The 21,617-nt window shown below is 38.8% G+C and overlaps 2 protein-coding genes across 3 annotated transcripts; one reads left to right on the top strand and one right to left on the bottom strand.

Moving 5' to 3' along the window:
* The first annotated feature begins 1,809 nt into the window (after positions 1–1,809).
* Positions 1,810–14,295, top strand: LOC136422838 (chordin-like protein 1). Of its 2 annotated transcripts, none has more exons than XM_066410739.1 (12): positions 1,810–1,940; positions 3,583–4,195; positions 7,585–7,703; positions 8,164–8,257; positions 8,956–9,104; positions 9,663–9,756; positions 9,948–10,142; positions 10,307–10,404; positions 10,742–10,844; positions 11,368–11,649; positions 12,147–12,254; positions 12,792–14,295. In XM_066410739.1, the coding sequence occupies exons 2-12, from the start codon at positions 4,063–4,065 to the stop codon at positions 12,926–12,928; spliced, it is 1,512 nt and encodes a 503-aa protein (XP_066266836.1). In that variant the 5' UTR covers positions 1,810–1,940; positions 3,583–4,062; the 3' UTR covers positions 12,929–14,295. The 2 variants fall into 2 exon arrangements, with proteins under 2 accessions (XP_066266836.1, XP_066266835.1); XM_066410738.1 differs by having other exon boundaries at positions 9,918–10,142.
* A 384-nt stretch (positions 14,296–14,679) lies between these two features.
* Positions 14,680–21,153, bottom strand: LOC136422839 (DNA polymerase delta subunit 3-like). Its single transcript, XM_066410740.1, has 13 exons — positions 21,035–21,153; positions 20,724–20,779; positions 20,125–20,221; positions 19,975–20,014; positions 19,560–19,689; positions 18,939–19,161; positions 18,648–18,755; positions 17,869–17,941; positions 17,597–17,759; positions 17,221–17,267; positions 16,837–16,911; positions 16,226–16,453; positions 14,680–15,652 (listed from the first exon to the last, which is right to left on the bottom strand). The coding sequence occupies exons 1-13, from the start codon at positions 21,104–21,106 to the stop codon at positions 15,459–15,461; spliced, it is 1,506 nt and encodes a 501-aa protein (XP_066266837.1). The 5' UTR covers positions 21,107–21,153; the 3' UTR covers positions 14,680–15,458.
* Between the last annotated feature and the right edge of the window lie 464 nt (positions 21,154–21,617).

Raw genomic sequence — 21,617 nt, 5'->3', positions numbered from 1 at the left:
TCGCGTGGGAAAAACGCAGTAAAACGATACGTGAAACAGTAGACTGTAACTTTCGTGCCCTCAAGAGCCCCATGCGATCATTTGAAGTGGCGCTGTGCACCGGTTGTAAGCAAACGCTTTGTGTCCTATTGTTTGCCATGGTGATACTGCCCAGAGGGAAAAAGTGGCATTGGCCCAAAACTTTACTAGTGTTTGGGGTTTGCTTCTACACAAGTCGTTTCCCACGAGTTCGCTTACCCGTAGGCAAGTGGAGGGCTTCTATTTTTGGGTTACGCGCGTATCAGGTGATTACATCGGCGATTCTTCATTGAACCACTCTGAAAATAGACAAAGGGACAACGCACGAATCGTCAGACTGAACAGGTAAGATTTTTCACCTTCTTTAAAGAAGATTATGTACACTTAAAGACGATATATATAAGAAGAATACGCCAACAAAGTACGTTATACGAATAAGTCGAATCGTGTAGTCTTTACGTGTATGTTTCACTTTACTGGTTACACCGTTTGTGTTTTTGTTGTGGCTATGTTGACAGTCAAGAGTTAAAATGTCAAAGTTCTTAACCTTATACAAGGGAAGGCAATTACTATATTAAGCCTATCTTATTTCATCTGCCCACCCCACCAAAAAATAAAACTTGTCATAAATACGGGTATCTGCGTCAAATGAAGGATTGTCGCAATGATTTCCTAGTCTTTTTTTAAAGATTGGATCTGGATAAGATGAGCAAGTAAGCAAGCAAGCAAGATGAGCTACGTAACCAGCTATAACCTGTTTACCTTAACACACGGTAGGCCGATCATCTCATTTATACATTTGCTTAATTTGTACAATTGTAGCTTTGTATCAACGGGGAGAACTACTTTGCGGTTACAGGGTGACGAAAAGCCACATAAGAAACCATCCAATAAATCATAAACATAGAAATACACTGGTTTACGTAAGCTAGTACAACCACCATCAAAAATCAAATAACCTTTTTTTCTATGTTCGAAAAAATGATAACACCACAAAAAGGAAAAGAGTAGCACACAGTAGTCGCTAACTAAAACATCTAATTTCTCCCCCTATTTTCGCAGTGTCCTGGAATGTAAAACGACTCACAAAAATTCACGTCGGAATGCATTTAGTTGTTGACACGAAATATGGTACCCTTTCTACACTGTCTTACTGAAGTATTCTAATTAACATCCAACAGGGCAAAGGAAGTTGACTGGATTGAAACGTTAACATTACGGAAAGCTCCGTACGATCCAACTGTCCCCAAAGCATTATTTGTAAAGCTCACAAAATAACTAGTTAGGAGGATAACAATGGGCAAAGTCTTGACCCAAAATCTCGCCAGCTTACCTGACTACAATCAGCACTGATCCGAAAAACATCGTATTTCCGGTAGCTAACGTGCGACGAACTTGTCTTTTGCTTCAAGAAATTCAAGATGTCAAAAATACAGCAAGCATTCTTAGAAACTGCCAAAGCCATATGTGACCAACAAGACGCCTTTAAGTAGGCATTTTTTTGTCAAAATACCAAAAACTTAAAGTACTACACAGTTCTTCACAAATGTCGTAAATCTACGGCGTTGAAAAATGTAAACATTTTCTGTACCCAAAATGTATGACAAAAATATATTTTTTCCTTGTGAAATGAAACACACGCAAACACTGTGTTTAGAGAAAATGTGAATTTCGTCACAGCTTAGATGGACCAGGGTTTTACGCAAATGGCAGAGAAATGAATACCAGAAACGTCGGAAGCCGTCGGCATTCCTCGGCGCCAGCTTTTCACTTGTATCAACACTCTTTAATTACGGCATTTCTTGTAGTCTATTACCTGTCGAGACGCTCGCCAATAGAGACGGCGACAGGGCTGCGGCGTCGGTTTAAATCGAGGGGGCGCCGAGAAGTGGGCGAGGCCGACTGGCGAGAGACTGAAATAGGTAGGCGGGGCTTTTCTTTTAATCCCCACTCTGTCAGTATTTCACACGTAATTGCAAGAAATCAGAAAAAAATCTGGACATTTTTTGTTTGTTTTAAATTTGTGTGCAGCACTAAATGTTTTCCTGGATTTTTTTGGGGTACTAGCTCGATCTGATAAAGCGATACGATTGTCAGGTATTTTGGATAGACCCAAGGGGTGAGGTCAAGTTACAATGGAATGCTGACCTGCAATAAACTCACACTGGAATTCTACGTTTGCCTAGAGGTAGCCCCTACATATACACAAAAAAGTAGGAAAAAGAAAAAGTTACAGTTGATTTATGAATCATTTTAGATGCTATCAGTCGAAGACATAGACATAAATATAAACCCATCCTTTTGATTAATAAAATAATGTTAACGTTGAAAAGATAAACGCGAACAAAGTATAACAGTTTTTGTGGTGCTACGCAAACATGCAATTGCAAAAGCACCGGAAAAACTGTATTAAGCACAGTTTAAAACAGCTTCAATTGTAAATCAACAATTCTAGCTTTAAACAGCTGGGTTAGATATTACAGGGTGGACAAAATGGGGGTGGGCAACATTGAGCTCTGGCGACTGGTACCACTTATGATGTTGACGCTATAAACAATTGGGCGGGGAAACATGTCAATGGGCTTAACTCCCGTGTACGCAAACAACTTAGAGGGAATAAAGATGGCGCAACAATACCGAGTCGATGCCTCCTGAGATAAAGCCGGCGATAGCAGGGATTTCCGTCTTTGTTTGAAAACCTTTTGTCAACTCTTTGTTTACAGCTACGGTCTATACGAAAAAATGGCTTCTAAAAGAACTTCTAAACATTGAGATCAAAATTGCACAGAAGGTATTCGACTAATTCAATTAAAAAGCGTGCTTACCGTATTTGTTTTCATGGTGAGCGTAGGGTAAAGTTTTAAATCGGAGGTTTATACAATTAAGGGCCTGGCTATCTGTTGGTTTGTTGTCTCGATACACCACTTATCATAGACTACGGAATTCTAGCCCTGAAATCAAATCTCAGACATCAGTGTTCAAAATCTCCGTCTCTCAAGGCGAGAGCGTCTCTACATGTAGAACATCAAGATAGCCCTCGTCTAAAAAAACAGAACATGTCGCCTTTTAGTCTCTCGTCCGCGCGGCGGTTTTTTTTTCAACGTAACCTCGTGGTTGGGACTGGTCTCCCAAGGCTGTCATATTGTCGGGGCTCAGAGACTTTATGCTAATTGAATTAACTTTTTCGGACGCGCATTGCAGTCGGCCTCGCCGCGACGTCGCGTCGGATGATTGTCACGCATTTAAAGCCGGGTGTTCTGTGAGAAAGAGTTCGAAGTGTCCGACAGCGGGCGACCTTTTAAGGGACCCTCCCTCTCTGGACTATTCCCAAGGACAGGATTGTTGACTGAAGACCGTGGAAAATTGGGCGGAAAGTGCGAGGACCGAGAGCATTGATTTTGTCCGAGGGAAAAGGCTATCGCTGCACCTTTAGTATCCAGTGTACGGATTATATTGTTTCTTACCCCTCTCCCTCCTTCTCTCGTTTCTTACGCGGGGTAAAGGGACACAGCTCTTGCGATTTTCTTAAAAGTAGCCTAACGTTTTCCTGTCCTGTACTTCCAGCGAAGGATCCGTGTCGACACAGAAGAGGAATCGTTGCCATTCCTTGAGGATTATCCAGGACCCAACAACAACCACTTTCAAGAACTATCAACAACAGACTTAGAAAAACGTGATATCATCTTTTCTACCGGATGTGAAAAGAAAAAAAAAGACGAGAAGGCGAACAACAAATCTGCCCTTTTTCCCGGAGACCAATTTTGCGGGCGTGACTTCACCATCGGATGCCCTTTGAATTAAGTATTCGCTGAACTCACCATAGAGCGGGTAAAAACATGATGCCCTGAACTGACAGACCATCCAAGCGTGCGGAACCACCTATAGACTCTGCTCACTCGCGTCCTGAAAGCCTTCCTTTGACACCAGATAGAGAAAGAACCTCATCAGTGATTCATCCAGCCAGCTGCGGCTAGCTGTCCACCAGTACCCGTCTGTCTGGATACTCATCTAACCAATGGTCACTGCCGTACTAATTGTCGTTGGATGTTGTTGTCATTGTTGTTGTTGTTGTTGTGTACCTCTGAAAGACTGAAGACTACGACGATGGTATGGCTCGCCTTCTTGGCTTTGACGGCGCTGACGCGATCGACGCAAGCTTCCGACGTCGTAGAAAAAGGTCAGTAGCCTTAAGATATGTCTTTGCTTGGTTTCCCAGCATCGCAACAACTTCCTTTTTTCAACATTTTTGTAACGGACAAAGAAAATGTTAATACGATCCTGCTGATTCACTAATTTATACCAATATTTTTCGACTATAAAACCTGTGGTTTTTAAGTCCATAACATGATTCCAAAACAAACTGCATAAAAACCCAAACCATGCCATTTTATTTTATTAAGAGATAAAGTAGCTTCCATTAAGAGCTCAGAGCAGCGTGAGAAGGAAGAATTATGCACTTTTAAAGAAGTCGTATATGGCGTCGTTAAAGTCATTGTTTCTCTAGAAAAACGGTCGGTTGAGTTGTCCAAATCTGTGGCATGTTTTTGTGGGATGTGAGATTGGATTTTCCCATCTTTACTTGATGATCGATCTAATTGACAGCTGTCGAGTCCATCCCATTTGTGCCCCGCCCGTTTTATAGTCCAATAAGGTCGTATAACCCCCTGTTAACTTGATTAAGACCCGGAAATGCACAAAAGGCACGGAAAAAGCGCCGCGCATTTTGCCGGGATAAGGCACCCTGTGGGCCCTAAACATCTAATGCGGCAGGGCCTGAGAATGTGAACTACTGATGCGTTCATTAAGAGCGCAAATCCTGTTTTTCACGCAAGAGAGAGCGCGGCTTTTATTCAATGTTTTGCACAAGTATAAAAAGCCAGGATTTTCTATTAGAGACCATGTGAATACACGGTTAAGGTACGTCACTACAAGAGCGTTTTCCACGAAACTCGGAGGAAATAGCTTGCACACTGGAATCGTCATGAATAATAATGAATTAATCTCAGCCCACTGTTTATTGCATCGTTTTATCTAACGAATTCTGGATTATATGGGGACCAGTCATATTATTTGAGTCCGGTTACAAACAATATCCATTTACGTAATGATGTAGAATTGAAATGAAATTCTCAAACGTATCGTAGGTTCCGTTATCGGGTTTATTCCGTAAGCTATTTCATGATTTCTCAGAAAAAGTTGTTACTTTGTAGTTCATCAGTATGATGTTGAATCTATGGGATGGTTATTTTGAACCTCCACCTTTACAAAACCCGTTGATCTAGATACGGGCTTCTTGCTCGCATATAGTTTAACCCAGTTCCACTAAAATACGAAATCCCTCGTGTTTGTTCCTAATACACAAACTATAAAACCTTCCGTAAAGGCAAACGTTCCAACACAGTAAAAACACAAAGAGTTTTTAGCATGATTTCCATCTCGATAACTGTCGGAATTACATCTGAAAACGGTCATAAAACGGATTTTTTATTCAAGGTTTGCGGTCACCAAGGAGGCGCTATGGTGAGGACATTTTACGACTATGTACCGAGCAGTTACCGAGGTGGCGTTTAGTTGGTCGTAAAAGAACACCATCTGTGGGACTGAAAGGGCGGCAAATCACGGGGAAAATTGGAACGATTTAACGGCAAAGATGCCTCAAAACACCGAAGATGTCATTGGCCTCACACGTCGCGAAAAGAAAGGTCTTCGAGCTCGAACCTCTTTGTTGGTGAAGATTTGTTTGTGATGATGTAACAATTTTATAGAACGACACAAATGGCAGACAACATACGGAACACCGTTTCAAAGCGTTAATATGGTTGTAAAACTGCTTTCAAATTAGGTTAAATGTGGAAGTAATATCAGAGTGAGAAACACCGTTAAAACCGCATATGCTGTACACATCGGTAGCCGTAATTATAAGGTCAGGATGAAATTCATGCAAATGTATGTTGTCCAAATTGTTCGCTTGCGGTTGTGTCTTGGTCGGGGACACGTCATGGTCGTCGAGCGATTTTTGTACGAATTTCAGCAACGTTACGACATAAGGGAAGCCGACAGGGATCTATGGACAGAAAACATTTCCGCCACAAGGAAAACGACTTCTGTACGACACCTCCGCGAAATGCAATCAATTTGCTGTCGTACGTCGTACGTACGGCGATTGTGACTGAGCCCGTATACGTGGTGCCGACATACAACCCAGTTTATGTAACAGATACGATAGCAAGATTATACAAACCAATTTTTGTAACAGATATGATAGCAAAAAGTATCTAGCTTCCACCAGGCCTTCCTACGGGGGTGCGAATCGTAAAATTCGGCAAAAAAGAATATTTTGAATAATTGGCAAGGAAGGTTAATATTTCACCTGCAAATGAAAACCTATGGTGTCAAATTATTCTCTCTATAGCCGGCGCAGTCAGTCTGGTAGAAACTATAAGAATTATCGCCAGTGATAAACATTTACCAGATATAGAAAGATTACGATTATTTTATATAGGACAGTCGCAATTGCGTTTTAAACTGTTCCCCATAACTCCGCCACGTAAAACAATGCACCCGGCAAATTTAGTTTCAGGTCCAGAAAACTCATAAGAAGTGAAGTGCACTTGTTAAAGGAAGTTTAGGACCAGTCTGCTTACCAGGGCTTTGGTGAACTCAATCTATAAAAAAAAAACGTCTCGCAAAGTTTACTTGCTACTTTAGGAAAGCGGACGAAGCAGCTTACTTGTATGTTCATCTTTTGAATTTTATAATTGATTTTTTTTTAATTTCTAACAATGCTCAGTAAAATGTGTCTCTGTCATTTCACAAGTTCGTAGATTATACATGGTTTATAATAGACATCAAAGAAAAGTTACATGATCATTTAGAGCTATTCACAATAATGATTGAGAAAAACTAAGGGCAGCCACGTCTTACGCAATGTTGTCTGAATATCAGTTAGGCTATGACAGAACTGACAGCTGACAATGATCTGCGACAACATTTTCCGTCAAAGACAGCCGACTGTTGTACGACAAATATACGACTGTCCCAAGAATGTCCTCGATCTGTTGTTGTTATCCTGCCTCATGTGACAGTAGCCTTACGCCCCGATTACACATAGCCGAACATGGCCTTCCGACATTCCCCAACCATGGTTGGGATTGGTTTGGGACCTAGGTCGGCTGTGGTTGGCTGGTATTCTGCGAGGTTGGCTGGTGTTCGGCTGCGCCAGCAAAATGTTTTGAAAACATTCGGCTGTGGACGGGAGGTCTGGAATGGGTTGGCTGGTGGTTGGGAGTAAGTCAGTAGCGGTCAGGGCGTGCTAAGGAGTCAAATTTGACTCTTAATCTATAACTTGTAAGACTTCTCCCAACCTTCCGCCAACCTTGGTTGGCTAGTGGTCGGGAGCCATGCTCGGCTATGCGTAACCGGGGCTTTACTGAAAATCCGTACGCTGACAGGTAATGACAGAAAGCAGATGCACAGGAATGTTTACAAAATAACGCTAATTATTATTTTGTGTTTGAAAATGTGCGGCTTTTACCAAACGTCCCTGACACTGATGTCTGCCCCTAGATGACGTCATACGGAGGGTGTGTCGGTTTGACGGGAAGGAATACGTAGACGGGGACACGTGGCACCCGTTCTTACTTCCCATTGGCTACGTCTATTGCATCACTTGCATCTGCAAAGAGGTAAATGACAGTTTGTTTGTTTGTCCACAGTTTGTTGTTTGTCAACACAAACTATAGATTTTACCATGTTAACGAGTACTAACTTTGTGAAAACTAACCTTTTCTGCATGTAGTTAGGACTTTTACTATATCAAAAAGTATACACTGAAAAGGGGATAATTTGAAACTTAGCCAGCCCCAATTCCCGGATATCCCTATAACTAACCATGTAGGGAACGAGGATCCAATGTATGTATTTAGTCATTTATGCCTTGTTACTTGTTTTCAAAATGTTATCTTGACATATTGTTTCCTAGCGGAAATGTAAACAGGGCATATGGCTAATCTCTAGAAATGAAATCTTTTGTCTTTTATCTTATCGCCTTGTGTCATAACTCTTTCCTTTCCCCATCTACTTGATAATTGAAACTTAATTACTGTGTGACTATATAGTTATCTGTTCCCCTCCCCTCTACCACAGGATGGCACCGTCAGCTGTCTGTCAGACGACTGTCCTAAAGTGACCTGTGATAACCCCGTCTACCTGCCGGGAGAATGCTGCAGACGATGCCCAGGTACGAAGCAGTAGGGTAACGTTTAGTGTCAATCTAGTGTCGATCCAGTGACAGTCTAGTGACAGTGCAATGACAGTCTACTGACAGTCAAGTGACAGTCTAGTGACAATCTAGTGTCGATCCAGTGACAGTCTAGTAACAGTGCAATGGCAGTCTACTGACGGTCAAGTGACAGTCTAGTGACAATCTAGTGAATTTCTAACAATCGTGTGGTGGTGAAAGGTAGAGTCACCGAACGCAGGTTTAATTTCATTAGCATATAACTTGATGCAAATGTAAAGCCAGGAAATAATTTCTGAAGACTTAAAAACAAACATATTGCCTATATAGTTTAAATCTTATGTTGAAGAGCTAAGCTAATGTGTTATTTACTTTACAGTAAACATTTGTTAATGTATAGTAGCACTACTTAACCCAAGAAGATCATATCTTCGACTTAGTCCCCACAAGGCCTTTCTACGGCGGTACGGATCGTAGAATTTGGCAAAAATTCTTGTCCATGAGAGTCAGTCCGTGGGGGGTTAACATTTCCCCATCTGCGGTGTCCAATGAAACCCTGTGGTTGCCAAACTCCTCTGGCAAAAAATGTACAATAAAGGTCTTCTTCTTCAATATTCTTCCTATGGCCAGCGTAGTTGTTCTGGAAGGGATTATATTTGCCAATTATATGTCATGTACTTTATGTTGAACCCTTGCAGAAGTAACTACGCCCGCCCCGACAACGGCGCCTTACCAGGGCCAGCAGTGTGAGTTCAAGGGCCGCACGTACCAGCACGGGGAGAGCTTCCGCAGTGACGGCGTCTTCATGCTGCAGACGGAGAGCCAGTGTGTTCACTGCTCTTGTTCGGTAACAATTCGTTCTTTACTGCGTGATGTAGTGTTTGTGTGAGTGAGTGAGTGTGTGTGTGTGTGTGTGTGTGTGTGTGTGTGTGTGTGTGTGTGTGTGTGTGTGTGTGTGTGTGTGTGTGTGTGTGTTTGCGATTGTATGCAATACAGCGTTATTTCAACTTCCTAACCCTATCATAGTCTATGAAATCATCAAAATCGTCGTTAACTTCTTTTCTTTCGATATGATAAAACCAAGAAGGTTCTTGATGGAATTTCTTGAGGGTAGTTGCCAACGTGTTAATTAATACAAGGCTACAACACTTGTGTCACTTTGTGCACTTTTTGAATACAGGAATGAAAGACTTCTTGTTGGCTGTGATACCATGTTTTTTCTCTTCAATTCTTATCACAACGTTCGTTTGAAAATTTAATCATGTTTTTCTACCATCTTGTTTCTTTTGCTGCGCTCTTGCATTAGATTTAAAGTCTGCAGAGAATGTCGTGCGAACAATTTTACTGTGGCATTAAGGCTAAATATGTGTATGTTTTCTTTTTGTCCCCCGTCATCTACTTACAGGAAGGGAACGTTTTCTGTGCACTAAAGACTTGCACCGTGCCACAATGCCCCAACCCGATCCAACTAGCCGACTCTTGCTGTCTTCAATGTCCAAGTGAGTTCTTTTTGTCATTCTTAAAACAAACTTAACATTTTTTTGTTATTTTCAGATCTTTGACAATATTGATTAAAATCAGAAGTTGTAATACGCCTCTTCCACGCATTTCCTTTCCTTTTCTTTCTTTAGTAACGATGATCTTTCCTTCCAACGTCTAGTTGGAAATATCACAACCAACTCTCTTGCAGAAAAAGCCAAAACTCCGATCAGAGACGAAGAGGCGTACGAAGTGGAAGAGTACGACGACACGCAGGAGCAGAGAATCCAGAACGATCCAGAGGCTAATTTCGAGCACCCTCTACCGGAACTGAAAGGCGTTGCAGGCTCCCAGACTCGAGTGAATATCATCTTGGCCAACAACAACACCAACAGAATAGGAAGAAGTAAGCCATTCTTTGCTATAAAAATTACAACATAGTGATAAGATTTTTCAAATGTCCAGAATAGAACAATTAATACACTATCTACATTGAGATTGTAATTTGCCCCCGTTTTGGTTACCCATAGTTGATAATTATGTCATTTACATTATTTTTCTTCTTCCCAGTTTGTGTATCAAGTGGACAGACATACTCCCATGGAGAGAAGTGGCACCCAAACTTGGTTCCTTTTGGCCAGATGAAATGCGTCGTCTGTAACTGCAATGTAAGTGCCAGGGTTTTTACATGTAGAGTTGCACAATAGATGAGAATAATGTTTTTACAAAAGTACTACAGTTTACTATGATGCCCCTTTTCCTGTGTAATGTCAGAAATGTTCTAACGTTACATATAACAAATTTTGATTTCATCTAAAATTCATTAAATGTTGACTTAAAAATTAACATTTCTACACCCTCCCCCAAGCACAAACACTTAGTCCTTACACAGTTTTAATTTTTTAACCACCATCAAATATCCCAGCAGATGGTAGTAGGGAAAGTCATATGCAGGTAGTTTCCAGGTGGCCTGATGCTTATATTCTTCTCCCTCCCCCTCCCCAGGACAGTAAGACCACTTGTAATAGAGTATCCTGTCCTCCGGACTCAGACTTGCCCTGTCAGAACCCCAGGAAAGTGCCGGGAAAATGCTGCAGCGCCTGTGTTGGTGAGGTCAACCTTTCACTTATTGTTTTCATGAAAGAAAAACTAAAACAAGAAGTAAGCTATATTTTGTTATTACACATCGGGTATGCTACAGATACAAAATAGGGTGCAAGTTTTGTTTGGAAATGCCATTGTTTGAACTACAGTAGTATCATTGTGCATCTCCTATCATCATTATCTCTATTATAATAATTCTAATTCTAATTTGTATTTAATTTAGTATCATTGTAAATACATACTTCTTGTTTACACTGTGCTAGAGGCTGGGACCCTGCATTATTTAGCACTAAAAGAAGACAGGAACCTTGCAACAGACCTGAGTCGGCTTACAGATGTGCCCTACAGTGTATGTGGCCCTATGAGACTGCCAATCTCATATAGGACTGTTTAGCCATAGCCAAAGCTGTAGGGCTGATATCTTAGGATTTTACCATCATATTGACTGATGGAGGCCCTATATAACAAGAAGACACATTATCATGTTATGAACAGCTAAGCTAAATATCTTGTCTGCACTTCTATAGCGGCAGGTGAACTTGAATCGCTTATGACGACAGAAGGTCCCATAATGCTCAACGGAGAGACATCGGAACAAGCGATCCTGGAACGTCCGCCGAAACCACGTGGAAAAGATGAGAAAAAGGGGACGAGGAGACAAGGAACGAAGCCGTGCTTGAAGAGAAGAGAGACGCATCTTGTGTACTCGTACCAGCCGCAGCCGGAACACGCCACACAGTCGCACAAGTACGCACTGGAGAACGTCAAACAGGAGATGGTGGAGCTACATGTATGGGAGGTTATACAAGGTAGGTTGTACAACATGCTACATGTATGAGGGGTTATACAAGGTGGGTTGTACAACATGCTACATGTATGAGGGGTTATACAAGGTGGGTTGTACAACATGCTACATGTATGGGAGGTTATACAAGGTGGGTATACAACATGCACATACTGTGTGGGATTTTACCTTTATTTTTGTATACTGTCGTACCCTGCTGAGGCAACATTTTGGCACAAATCAATTTTGCATTGTTTGAGAGGTAACGTAGCAGGACACTTTATAACATGAAAAAGTTGTGAGTAATGAACATTTTGTTTGTCAAAGGATTAACAAAGTAATGTTGTCAATAAATAGCTTTATATGTCAAATGCTACATATAAGTCGCATCAACAGCATCATGTCCATAGGGCTCTGTTCCAAAAAGTTGGTTAATTGTCCCCAATACGAACAACACATTTCTATATTAACTAATCTAAGAATGTATTTTTCTTCCTTTCTGTCCTTTACTTTGAATTCAAGGAATCATCCGAATCTTTAAGATTGTGAGGCTGACAACGAAAGAGTTTGAAGAAATCCAGAAGAATGACAAACAGGGCCAGTATAAACTCCTTGGGGCTACAGCTGAAAGTGTGTAATATTTACTTGTTTCTAGTTAACTTGCCATGTGTATCTGCTATGCCAGAAAACATACATATAATCAGCTAGTTAACATGCACATTTATTTAAGACAGAACTTAAGCTTGCCAAAGTGACATGTCCTTAGAATTAGAAAAAATGCTGGACAATGCAAAGTCTTCTCATGTGTCCCATGTCGGCATTCCTTGCGGTAAACAAATTGTGATGTAATTATGTACTATATATAGGTCCATTGAATGTAGAACCGGTAAAGATATTGTCCCCTCATCATAGAATATTCCAGTTTGTAACTGGTTTCAGACTAGATAGCTTTTTTAAAAGTGTGTTGTAATATTCTTTAACATCCTTCTGAGGTTGAACAGTCATGTACCTTATAAAGGTGTAGCAAAGACTGCTTGAAAACAAATTACAAATGTAAAGTATTGCATGTGCATTTTTTACTATATATTGTAATTTCTATTATTAGCAAATGCCACATTTTCCTTGTAAGTTCATTGAAACACAGACCTCCCTTTTCTTAACATTCAGGTCGAGTGAGAAAACTGAAGCGGCGTGAGACCAACCTACAGGACATGTGCACCAACAACTGCAAGGAGAGGATAGGCAACCTCTTCAAGATCCTCAAAATTAAAGACACCTCCAAGAGGAACAAGTGCAAGAACTAGATATGCAAGTGTGTGCATAACGGACATGCCCCCAACACTCTATGACAGGACTATGGATGGGAAAATACTCTGAATTAGACGGATTGGGTAACCTGGGTACTAGCCTCCTTAGTTACCGCTGGCTCCTTCTGTTTGCAAGTGAAAAGAATGAGCCAGTGGTAACTATGGAGGATGGTACCCAGGCTAAGGTTGGGGGCAAAAGCCATGAAAATTGCCATTCTTTTGTCCAAATTTGTAGAATCGTCCAAGGCAACAGAAATTGAGCAATTTGAACAAAATGGTGTAGATATTTCTGCATTTATGTATTAGCTGGCATTGTAAAAAAAAAGCATTTTCATGAAATTACATACCCTTTGAACTAACCAGGCAGCTTTAGATCTAGAAAAGATGCTTTTAACAGTATAAATTATGCAAATAATTCACCCAACATGTAGCTTTAGCCTATGTAAAATACACATTTGAAAGCTAATATATCCAACATCATGATACAGATCCAAGGGATGCCACTAACCAAATACGCAAAAGTAGAAACTATATTCAAACAACCTTCCGACTCATTCAAGAACCTTCTCTCCAAGCAGAAGTTAGGCTCCAGCTTGTTTTGGACATCTTTTGAAGTTTTTTTGCAGGTTTTCTGTTTTGTTAACCTTGTGTATCCTTGTACATTGTACTAGACAAAAAAAAGCTGACATAATAGAAATCCTGACAAAAACGCCTAAAAAGACATCCAAAGCAAGCCGGAGCCTAATCCTCTGCTTGGAGAGTATCAAGAACATTCTTTCCAATAGACTTTTTTGCTATTTCTGTGTTACTACATTTGTATTTGAGATATTGGGCATCGTAATACAGAGTCCAACATATTATTTGTCAATTTCTTTAAAGCAGGAGAATACAGGGTGTGATGTATTGTATCTGGATTCAGTTGTTACGTATCTGTGTTTGTACATATTATTTTGAATGTGCTAAAGGAATGTAAATTATTAAATTTTCATTAATATCAAACATAGGAAGTGCATGCATTATTTGAAATTTATTTATCAAAATGTACAAAAATAGCCATACCAGAATTCTGTAAACTGTGAATTTGGAGTAACTGTTAGCAAACATTAGAATATAAGGGCCCTGTACTGCAAGTCACCTATAGCTAGAGTACAATAGAAGTTTGTAAGGTGACACTATTTGCAACTAGGCAAAGGATATAATTTGCTGTATACACAGAATACAAATTGAAAGAGTCACTTAAGTATCAATGAAGGTTTCTGCTTTCTTTGCTCTCTGAACTTTTTCATATACACCAAAATCTGAAACATTTTAAAATAACAAGTAACAATTGATCTGAACAAATAAAGGCATTTCTTGTACACGTATACCGTGATCTGTTTCTATTGTCTGTTGGTGTTTGGCTAAACAAAGATAGAGAAGATGGGGAGGGGGGCAATAATCTACAATGTATCTGAAAGAGAACTGTTGAGTAAGACTTGATGCAAATGGGGGTAAAGAACTAAGTGGTGGGCAAAAGAAGCTGGAAAGGAATGGTAGCCTGCATCAGTGGCAGCTAAAAAGCGAGCAATAACGATGTTAGATATAACAAGAAAAATAACAAAACACATGAGATGTAACTATCTAAAGCCTTTAAGAGTTTGAAGTACAAAATATGTATATGAGTTGCATGAATCTTATAATATGATGGGCTTGCAAATTTAATGGTGCTTGCTTTAGAATTGAGATTCAAAGAAAAAAGGAATACTGAATATGTTTGCAATGTTTAATTGATAAATGATATTAAGTGACTTTGATACTAATGTACAAAAAAATGTAAATAAGTGAGGATCATCCAATATACAAACCAATTTTATATACTAAGTCTAAATTTGCATGTGTATCAAAATATCAAAATATCAAAGTGACAAACAACAGAGGCCAATCCCATCTGAGGAAAGGAAAGACCTAAAATATTACTATTATCCTCAAACATAAGTACTTTTCATTTCAATACAGCTTCTAGATAATATCCATTTTTGCCTTCTGGAAAAACCATTCTTTTCTCAGTACTTCACTTAGATAAATGTATACTTTGTTTGACACTGATACAATCTTACTAATGGAGCTATATCTCACAAAATATTTTGTTATGTACAGCGCTTTGTCTATCTTTAATCACAACTATATCCCTTGTTAGCATAAGTTCTTAGAAAACTTAATTATTGATAACTAGTCTACATTTCTTAGAGATTTAGTGTCCTGAAAAACAACAACTTTCGTACATCTATCTGAATAGTGAAATGCCTACTAATCCATTCAGCCCCTTTCAAAAGTCCTCCTGCGTTTCTAGGATCATACTAAATCACAATGTCATATTCCATGAATCACATCAAGAAATGATCTGTCTTTCAAAACAGATTTCAGTAAATCTTCAATGTACATGTATATTTCTTTCCAATCTATTATTCCCAAAAAATAGAACCTTCAATGACTTTCAGACAAGACTTCATAACTTTTTTTTTTGTATATCACTTGACAAAGAAGATCTTTAAGCTGCCTTCTTTTTGAAGAAGCTCATGATACCAGCCTGTTTAGTGGATTTTCCTACGGGCGATGGTTTCTTTTTTTCAGGGGAAGGTTGCTTGGTCTGAGTACCCGGTTTGGAAGGTCCAGTTGGTTTGACTTTTTCTTCTTCTACATCTGAGGCATCTGTAGACTCACTCTCATAAACCTTCTCTGTCACTGAAAAAAACAAAAGAAAAGAACAACAACATTGAATTAGAAAATCATAAAATACTTTTACAGGTATTTGCTCATCCAACACTCAAAGTCTTTGCTACATTTGATAAAAAAACTGAAGTAACTGTTAATTATTGTTGAGTTTTCAAGTTAAATAAATGCACTGTAAATGCATGAAGTCTTCTTACAATAAAACACTTTCAGATACAATTTTCTGTTTAAGTTAAACAACAAATTGTTGTTTAACTTTCACAGAAAATTGCATCTAGATTATCAAAACAATAAATGTAAAGAGCTAAAGAAATAATATTGTGCAAATGTGATCATTACACTTCTATACTTTAAATGCCATTGGTTGAACAAATGCGAAATCAGTAGAATTCCATTCGTATATGGAACATTTTCTCCACATATTTTCGACCTAAAAACTAAATTGTACTGTAAATGCATTTAAGTTTGCATGGTTTTTATTTTGCGGTACGGAGAAAATGGAGTGTGGGCAAAAGGTTCACGGTGGTTTTAAGTTCACCCGGAAAATAAAACCACCGCCAACATTTCTGTATTTACAGTACTTACCCATGAATCCATCCTCATTGACAAACTGCTTTGACTTAAGAACTCTCTTGTGTTTCCTCCTTTTACCACCAGCACCGTTGACAGATTTTGTGGTCTTCTTGCTGGACTTGGTGTCAGGTTGTGGGGAGGGGGGTGGCGAGGGTTCAGGGGATGGAGGAGGGGAGGGGGACAGGGCACGAGGCTCTGGGGGTGGGGTTGGTGGGATCACCATCTCATCTTCAGACATTTCTGTTGGATTTCATAGAAACAAGTCAGACTAAAGACAGCAACATACACAAATGCACAGAAAATAGAGAGAGGAAATTATCTTTAATAAAAATGCATCAAAAACAAGGGGATTAACAAATGTTTTGTGATCGTTTTTGGATACATAAAATTCAAACTAATAGAATGATACCGTAGCACTGCCCAACTCCATTAAAACATAGAAATGCAGATAAAATAAAACTTTAAAAGAATAAAAATCAGACATGCAGCAACTCTGTCATTGGCCGAACCACTAATTGCCACGCCATCATTGGTTGAACTGCTAATTGTGATGGACAGTCAGGATTGATTTATCATACAGTAGCCTGTAATGTACATGTATCACTTGCAAAACAACAACAGACCTTCCTCACTGCTACTTGAAGACTCTGGCTGCTGTATTCTTCTCCTTTTCTTCTTCTTTGGGGCCAAGTCTTCATCTTCAAGGTAATGTAAAAAAAAAAGAGTTAAGAAAATCTAAATTTTCTCCAGTGTCGGGCGACCCCGACGGACCTACATTGACCAACTTGCTGGGGACGTTGGGGTGAGGGCCGAAGATCTAGAGCACTTAATGGCGGACCGTAGCGAATGGAGGAAGAGGGCTGACTTAGTCTGGGCAACTTGCCCGACATGATGATGATGATGAAATTTTCCCATCACTGTAAAGCAATTTACTGCTAAGAAATTTGAGCAAGTCTATACAAGTTTCTTAGTTTTGTAAAAGTGAAAACATTTATCATACATTGTACCTTCATCTGAAGATGACATGTCTTTGATTTTCTTTGACTTGGCACCACTGTAAGAGAAAAGGAGTACATAAGTATTATTAAGAGAGTTTACATGATGTTTGCAAGAGTTGGAGCGTGCTCCTTTTCTCTAACAATAAGCAACTATAAGCTATCAAAACCTATGCTTGCACAACAGACAATTTACATAATCAGTTAAGTATCGAACACAATTTAGTGGTAAAACTGCATTTGAAAGTGGACTGACAATCTAAATTTATTACAGTATCATGACCAGTGGGAAAGAGCCGTTGATGGTTAGATTTGAACATATACTGTAACATGAATACATAATTCAAAATAGCATATCATACAACTTGTAAGATATTGAATCTCTTACCTTTTCCTTGCATCCTCTTTTCCTTTAGCTGTTGCTGATACTTTGCTTGTTTTCTTGCTTGTTTCTTTCTTTGTGACCTCTTCTTGTTTTATCACTTTGTCTTGTTTTCCATTTTTCTGATCAAATGGTTTACTTGATTCTTTGGATGCATCAGTAGATTTAACTGAAAGACAAAGTTTTGCAGTTTGCATATCAGCATATGTCTACAGTACACAAAATAAATGAACGTATGGACAAGTTTGTAAAAAATTCAAAAATGAAGTTTCCCTTACCTGCGGGGTTTTTATTGATAAATGCCATCATTCCTCCCATTTTAGGTTTGGGTTTTCCACCAGTAGGCACATTCTAGAGAGAAAAGGACAAAGAGGACACAACATTTTGGGAACCGTAACAGTAATATTGTAATTCATCTTGTACATTAAGAACTTTTTCAATTCTTTACCAACCCCTTTTCTACATCATTTAGGCAAGTCGTAAATTCACCAGGACTTAATTTTGTAGTGGATTGGGAAAGGAGGTTTTTGGCAATGTTTTAAGGTTTGCAGGGCGGCTAATCCAGTGAAATTGACTTTGTACTATTCTACCAGTAAAGAAGTGAGAGAAAAATTATTTTGTACTGAATATTGGTAGCAAAGAACATAAGGATTCCAAATATAGTTTTTGGAACCATATGGATGACGTCATCATGTTTTATTGCCCTTGTCATAAATATTTTCGAAGTTTGCAGTCAAAATAATTCTGGGCTACAGTAGTATAACACACTGGAAATGCAAAGTTGCTGTGTCATTAACTAAAAAGCCATAAAAATCAAACTACATCAAACATTTCAAGATTTAATTACAGTATTCTACTTCACAACATGCTAAATCTTCAAAAATCTTCAAAATTCCTTTTTGATATTAAAAAAACAATGTTCACAGGTCTATCAAACCAACATCGTAACAATGTGAATCTTTTAGAAGGTACAGCTGTAGTTATATATCTTTTCCTTTATTACACACAATGTTGTGCATTTCTAGATACTGTTGCATTACATATGAAATTGTCTTGCCTTGCTATCTTTGTTTTCCTTTCCTCCATTGTCTGTTTTTGCTGTTTCACTGGTCTCTTGTTCCTTTGTGGCCTTCTTTGTTAACATTTGTGCCATTGTGGTCTGTCCCTAGCAGAAATAAAGTTGATTTTCACATATAAATGTTTATATTCTCAGAAAGTTAAAGTATAAAAGTCTCTGATATCAAAATACATTTTGATCACTGCACATACATGACAAAAGTTAGTTGCATTTCATTCAAACTTCTAAAAAAAATTCAAAATTTATTTTCAAAAGGAGACATAAACAAACCTTAGCTTTCCCTGCTTTAGGCTGAGGTGCACTTGCAGTAGAAGAGGAAGAAGCAGCCTTCAACTGCTCACTCTCCTTTTTAGGTTGGACTTTGCCTTTTACTGGCTGCTTGCTACTAGACCCCGGTGTGCTGGACAGCACTTGCAACCTCTTCTCCTCTTCAAGCTGATTAATTTCGTCAGAATCTCGAGGCTGGGCTTGTGGACACTTAACGGCACTCAAGCTATTTGTAAAAGAAGAAAAAAAGAACAATAGTAAACCAAAGGGAAGGAGATAATTAGAAGAAGCATTTGAACAGGTTAAAATACTACATTTCAAATGTTGAAAATAAGGTACAACGACTTGTTCAACAAGACAACAAACTGAAAACTAAGAGTACTACATTACTTACTACTATAAATGACTTTAAGTTTGCAGTGATTTGATTAAGGAGAAAATGAGCAGTAAGGAGAAAATGAGCGTTCACGGTGGCTTTAAGTTTGCAATAGTCTCAAATTCACATAATGGAAACAAATATTTTGTGGCGGTCTTAGTTGTCTTTGTAGTGAAGCGGACACCTAAAAAAACGCAAAAATAAAACCACTGCAAAAATTTCAATTACATTAGATGAATTTAAAGTACCTGGCAGACAGTTGTATGTTCTTGTTAATGTCATAGTCAGACATATACAGGGGGTTAGAGTCCTTTAGGTCAGCTTTCTGCACACTGTACACATGGACACTGGAAACTGTCTCAAGAGACGACTTGACAGCTAGAGAAAAAAAAAACCAGAAAGATTCAAACAAATGTCATATCTACTTTCTACTTTTTGTAAAGGAATAAAAATGATAGTATTTTCAAAATGTTACTAGTAGTTCATGTGTAGCATTTCGACTTAAGTACATGCAATTTCTCTAAACATAACAAAAACAAAGATTTGAGACAAAGATACCGTATTCAATGCCTAGCTTAATCATTGTTACTGTGGTATTACCATACTATAAGAGGTAATGGAAGAAATGGAATACAACAACAAAATAAATGGTATTGTTCATACCTTCTAGATTGTCATCCTTGGCTACACAAACCTTACACACCTGAAATTACAAAATAAATACATATAATTAAATACAAAGGCATGCAACATTAATAATGATGAAAATACAAATAAAGGTTTTCAAATAATAAGAATAAAAGTGGTTCTTACCGTGCCATCTTCAGTCTTTTGTCTTCCATTTACCAAGTAAGTCACATGAACAGGTTTCTTCTCTTTCCTGCTTTTTTCCACAAAGCTGAACAACATTCTACAAAAGGATAAATGGACATCAATGATTCATGACATTATTTGCCCATAGCTTCTGGACTTGTCTTTACATTTTTGCCTGCGTGTATGTAGTTTTGCTTTTGTTAGAGTGTCTGTTCGTTATGTTCTTGTGTTTTCGAAGCTATCTGAACACACTGTCAGTAGAGCGGCAGGAACTGACTGTCAAGTTGGTGTCATCGCAAAGGTCAGACTTGTGGGAGTGACAGAAAGTATCATACATGACAGGTCAAGGGGTCAATGGAAGAAGCTACTAATTCACTGGGATGTCTTATTTGTGACCTTTTTGTGTTTTCTATTCAATTTCATTGTGAAATCAACTGGTAGAAGAAAATTTCCTGTTTCGATTCTACCAAAGCTCTACCTATTATAGTCCAGGTCAAGACTGTGTAACTTACGTACAAAAACATGTATCTGATCCTGAAAAGTTTTCAATATGAAATCATAAAATAAAAAACCGTAAGTAAAAAAAAAATTGTACTCACTGTTTGGCTTGGTTGACGTGGACATTCAAAGTATGGCTCAGGGACTTATAGGTGACCTGCAAAAATGAGTTCGTAATTTCAACATGTTTGCTATAGTACACACTGCTGATAAACAACAAGAAAATCCTTTCTCTTCTAGTAAGTTCTACTGTAAACATGTGTTTTTCTCTTTCGATGGGGGAGGGGGGCATGGTGCGTTCTGACAATTTTCTATCCCGTGACAGTACCTTCCTGGCGGAAAATAAACAACAACAATAAGTGCATAAGGTAATACAAATGTCTCGTTTTTGTAGTAATGATATCTTACTCACCACTTTTCCTTCGTCGTGGACAAATTCGTCCAAATTCTCCAGATACATTCCATCTAACTCAGATGCCGCCATTTTGTTTTTTCGCGGGAAATGAAAGTCCCCTGGGACGAAAGTGCGCACGGTAGGATACGATTTGAAACTGTCGTAAAACAGCGATTTCTTCGATTTTGCGTCATGTCGTACAATGTGAGCTGACACAACAACAGGTGGTTGTGGGAAAGTTTTTCTAACGAAGTGGCTATTGACAGGATGATCTTGTCAACAGTAGAAAAGTTTGCATTGTTGACAAGATCACCCTGTCAGCAGTAGAAACATTTCCACTGCTGACAGGATCATCCTGTCAACAGTAGAAAAATTGCACTGCTGACAGGATCATTCTGTCAGTAGTGCATTTTTTTCTACTGCTGGCAGGATGACCCTGGAAAAATTGCTAGCAAAGTTAATCAACACACAACAAATAAATACGTTTTGTAAGGACTATATACAATTTTGGTTACGAAAGCGGGATATGGTATCAATTGCTGCTTGTAATTTCATGCAAAAGCTGTGTTTTTATTTTCTACACATGAATTATCATAAAATA

The sequence above is a fragment of the Branchiostoma lanceolatum genome, chromosome 17 (genome assembly GCF_035083965.1).
Source record: "Branchiostoma lanceolatum isolate klBraLanc5 chromosome 17, klBraLanc5.hap2, whole genome shotgun sequence".
NCBI lineage: Eukaryota > Metazoa > Chordata > Leptocardii > Amphioxiformes > Branchiostomatidae > Branchiostoma > Branchiostoma lanceolatum.
The sequence above is the reverse complement of the archived record's forward strand: the minus strand, read 5'-3'. Positions and strand labels throughout refer to the sequence as shown.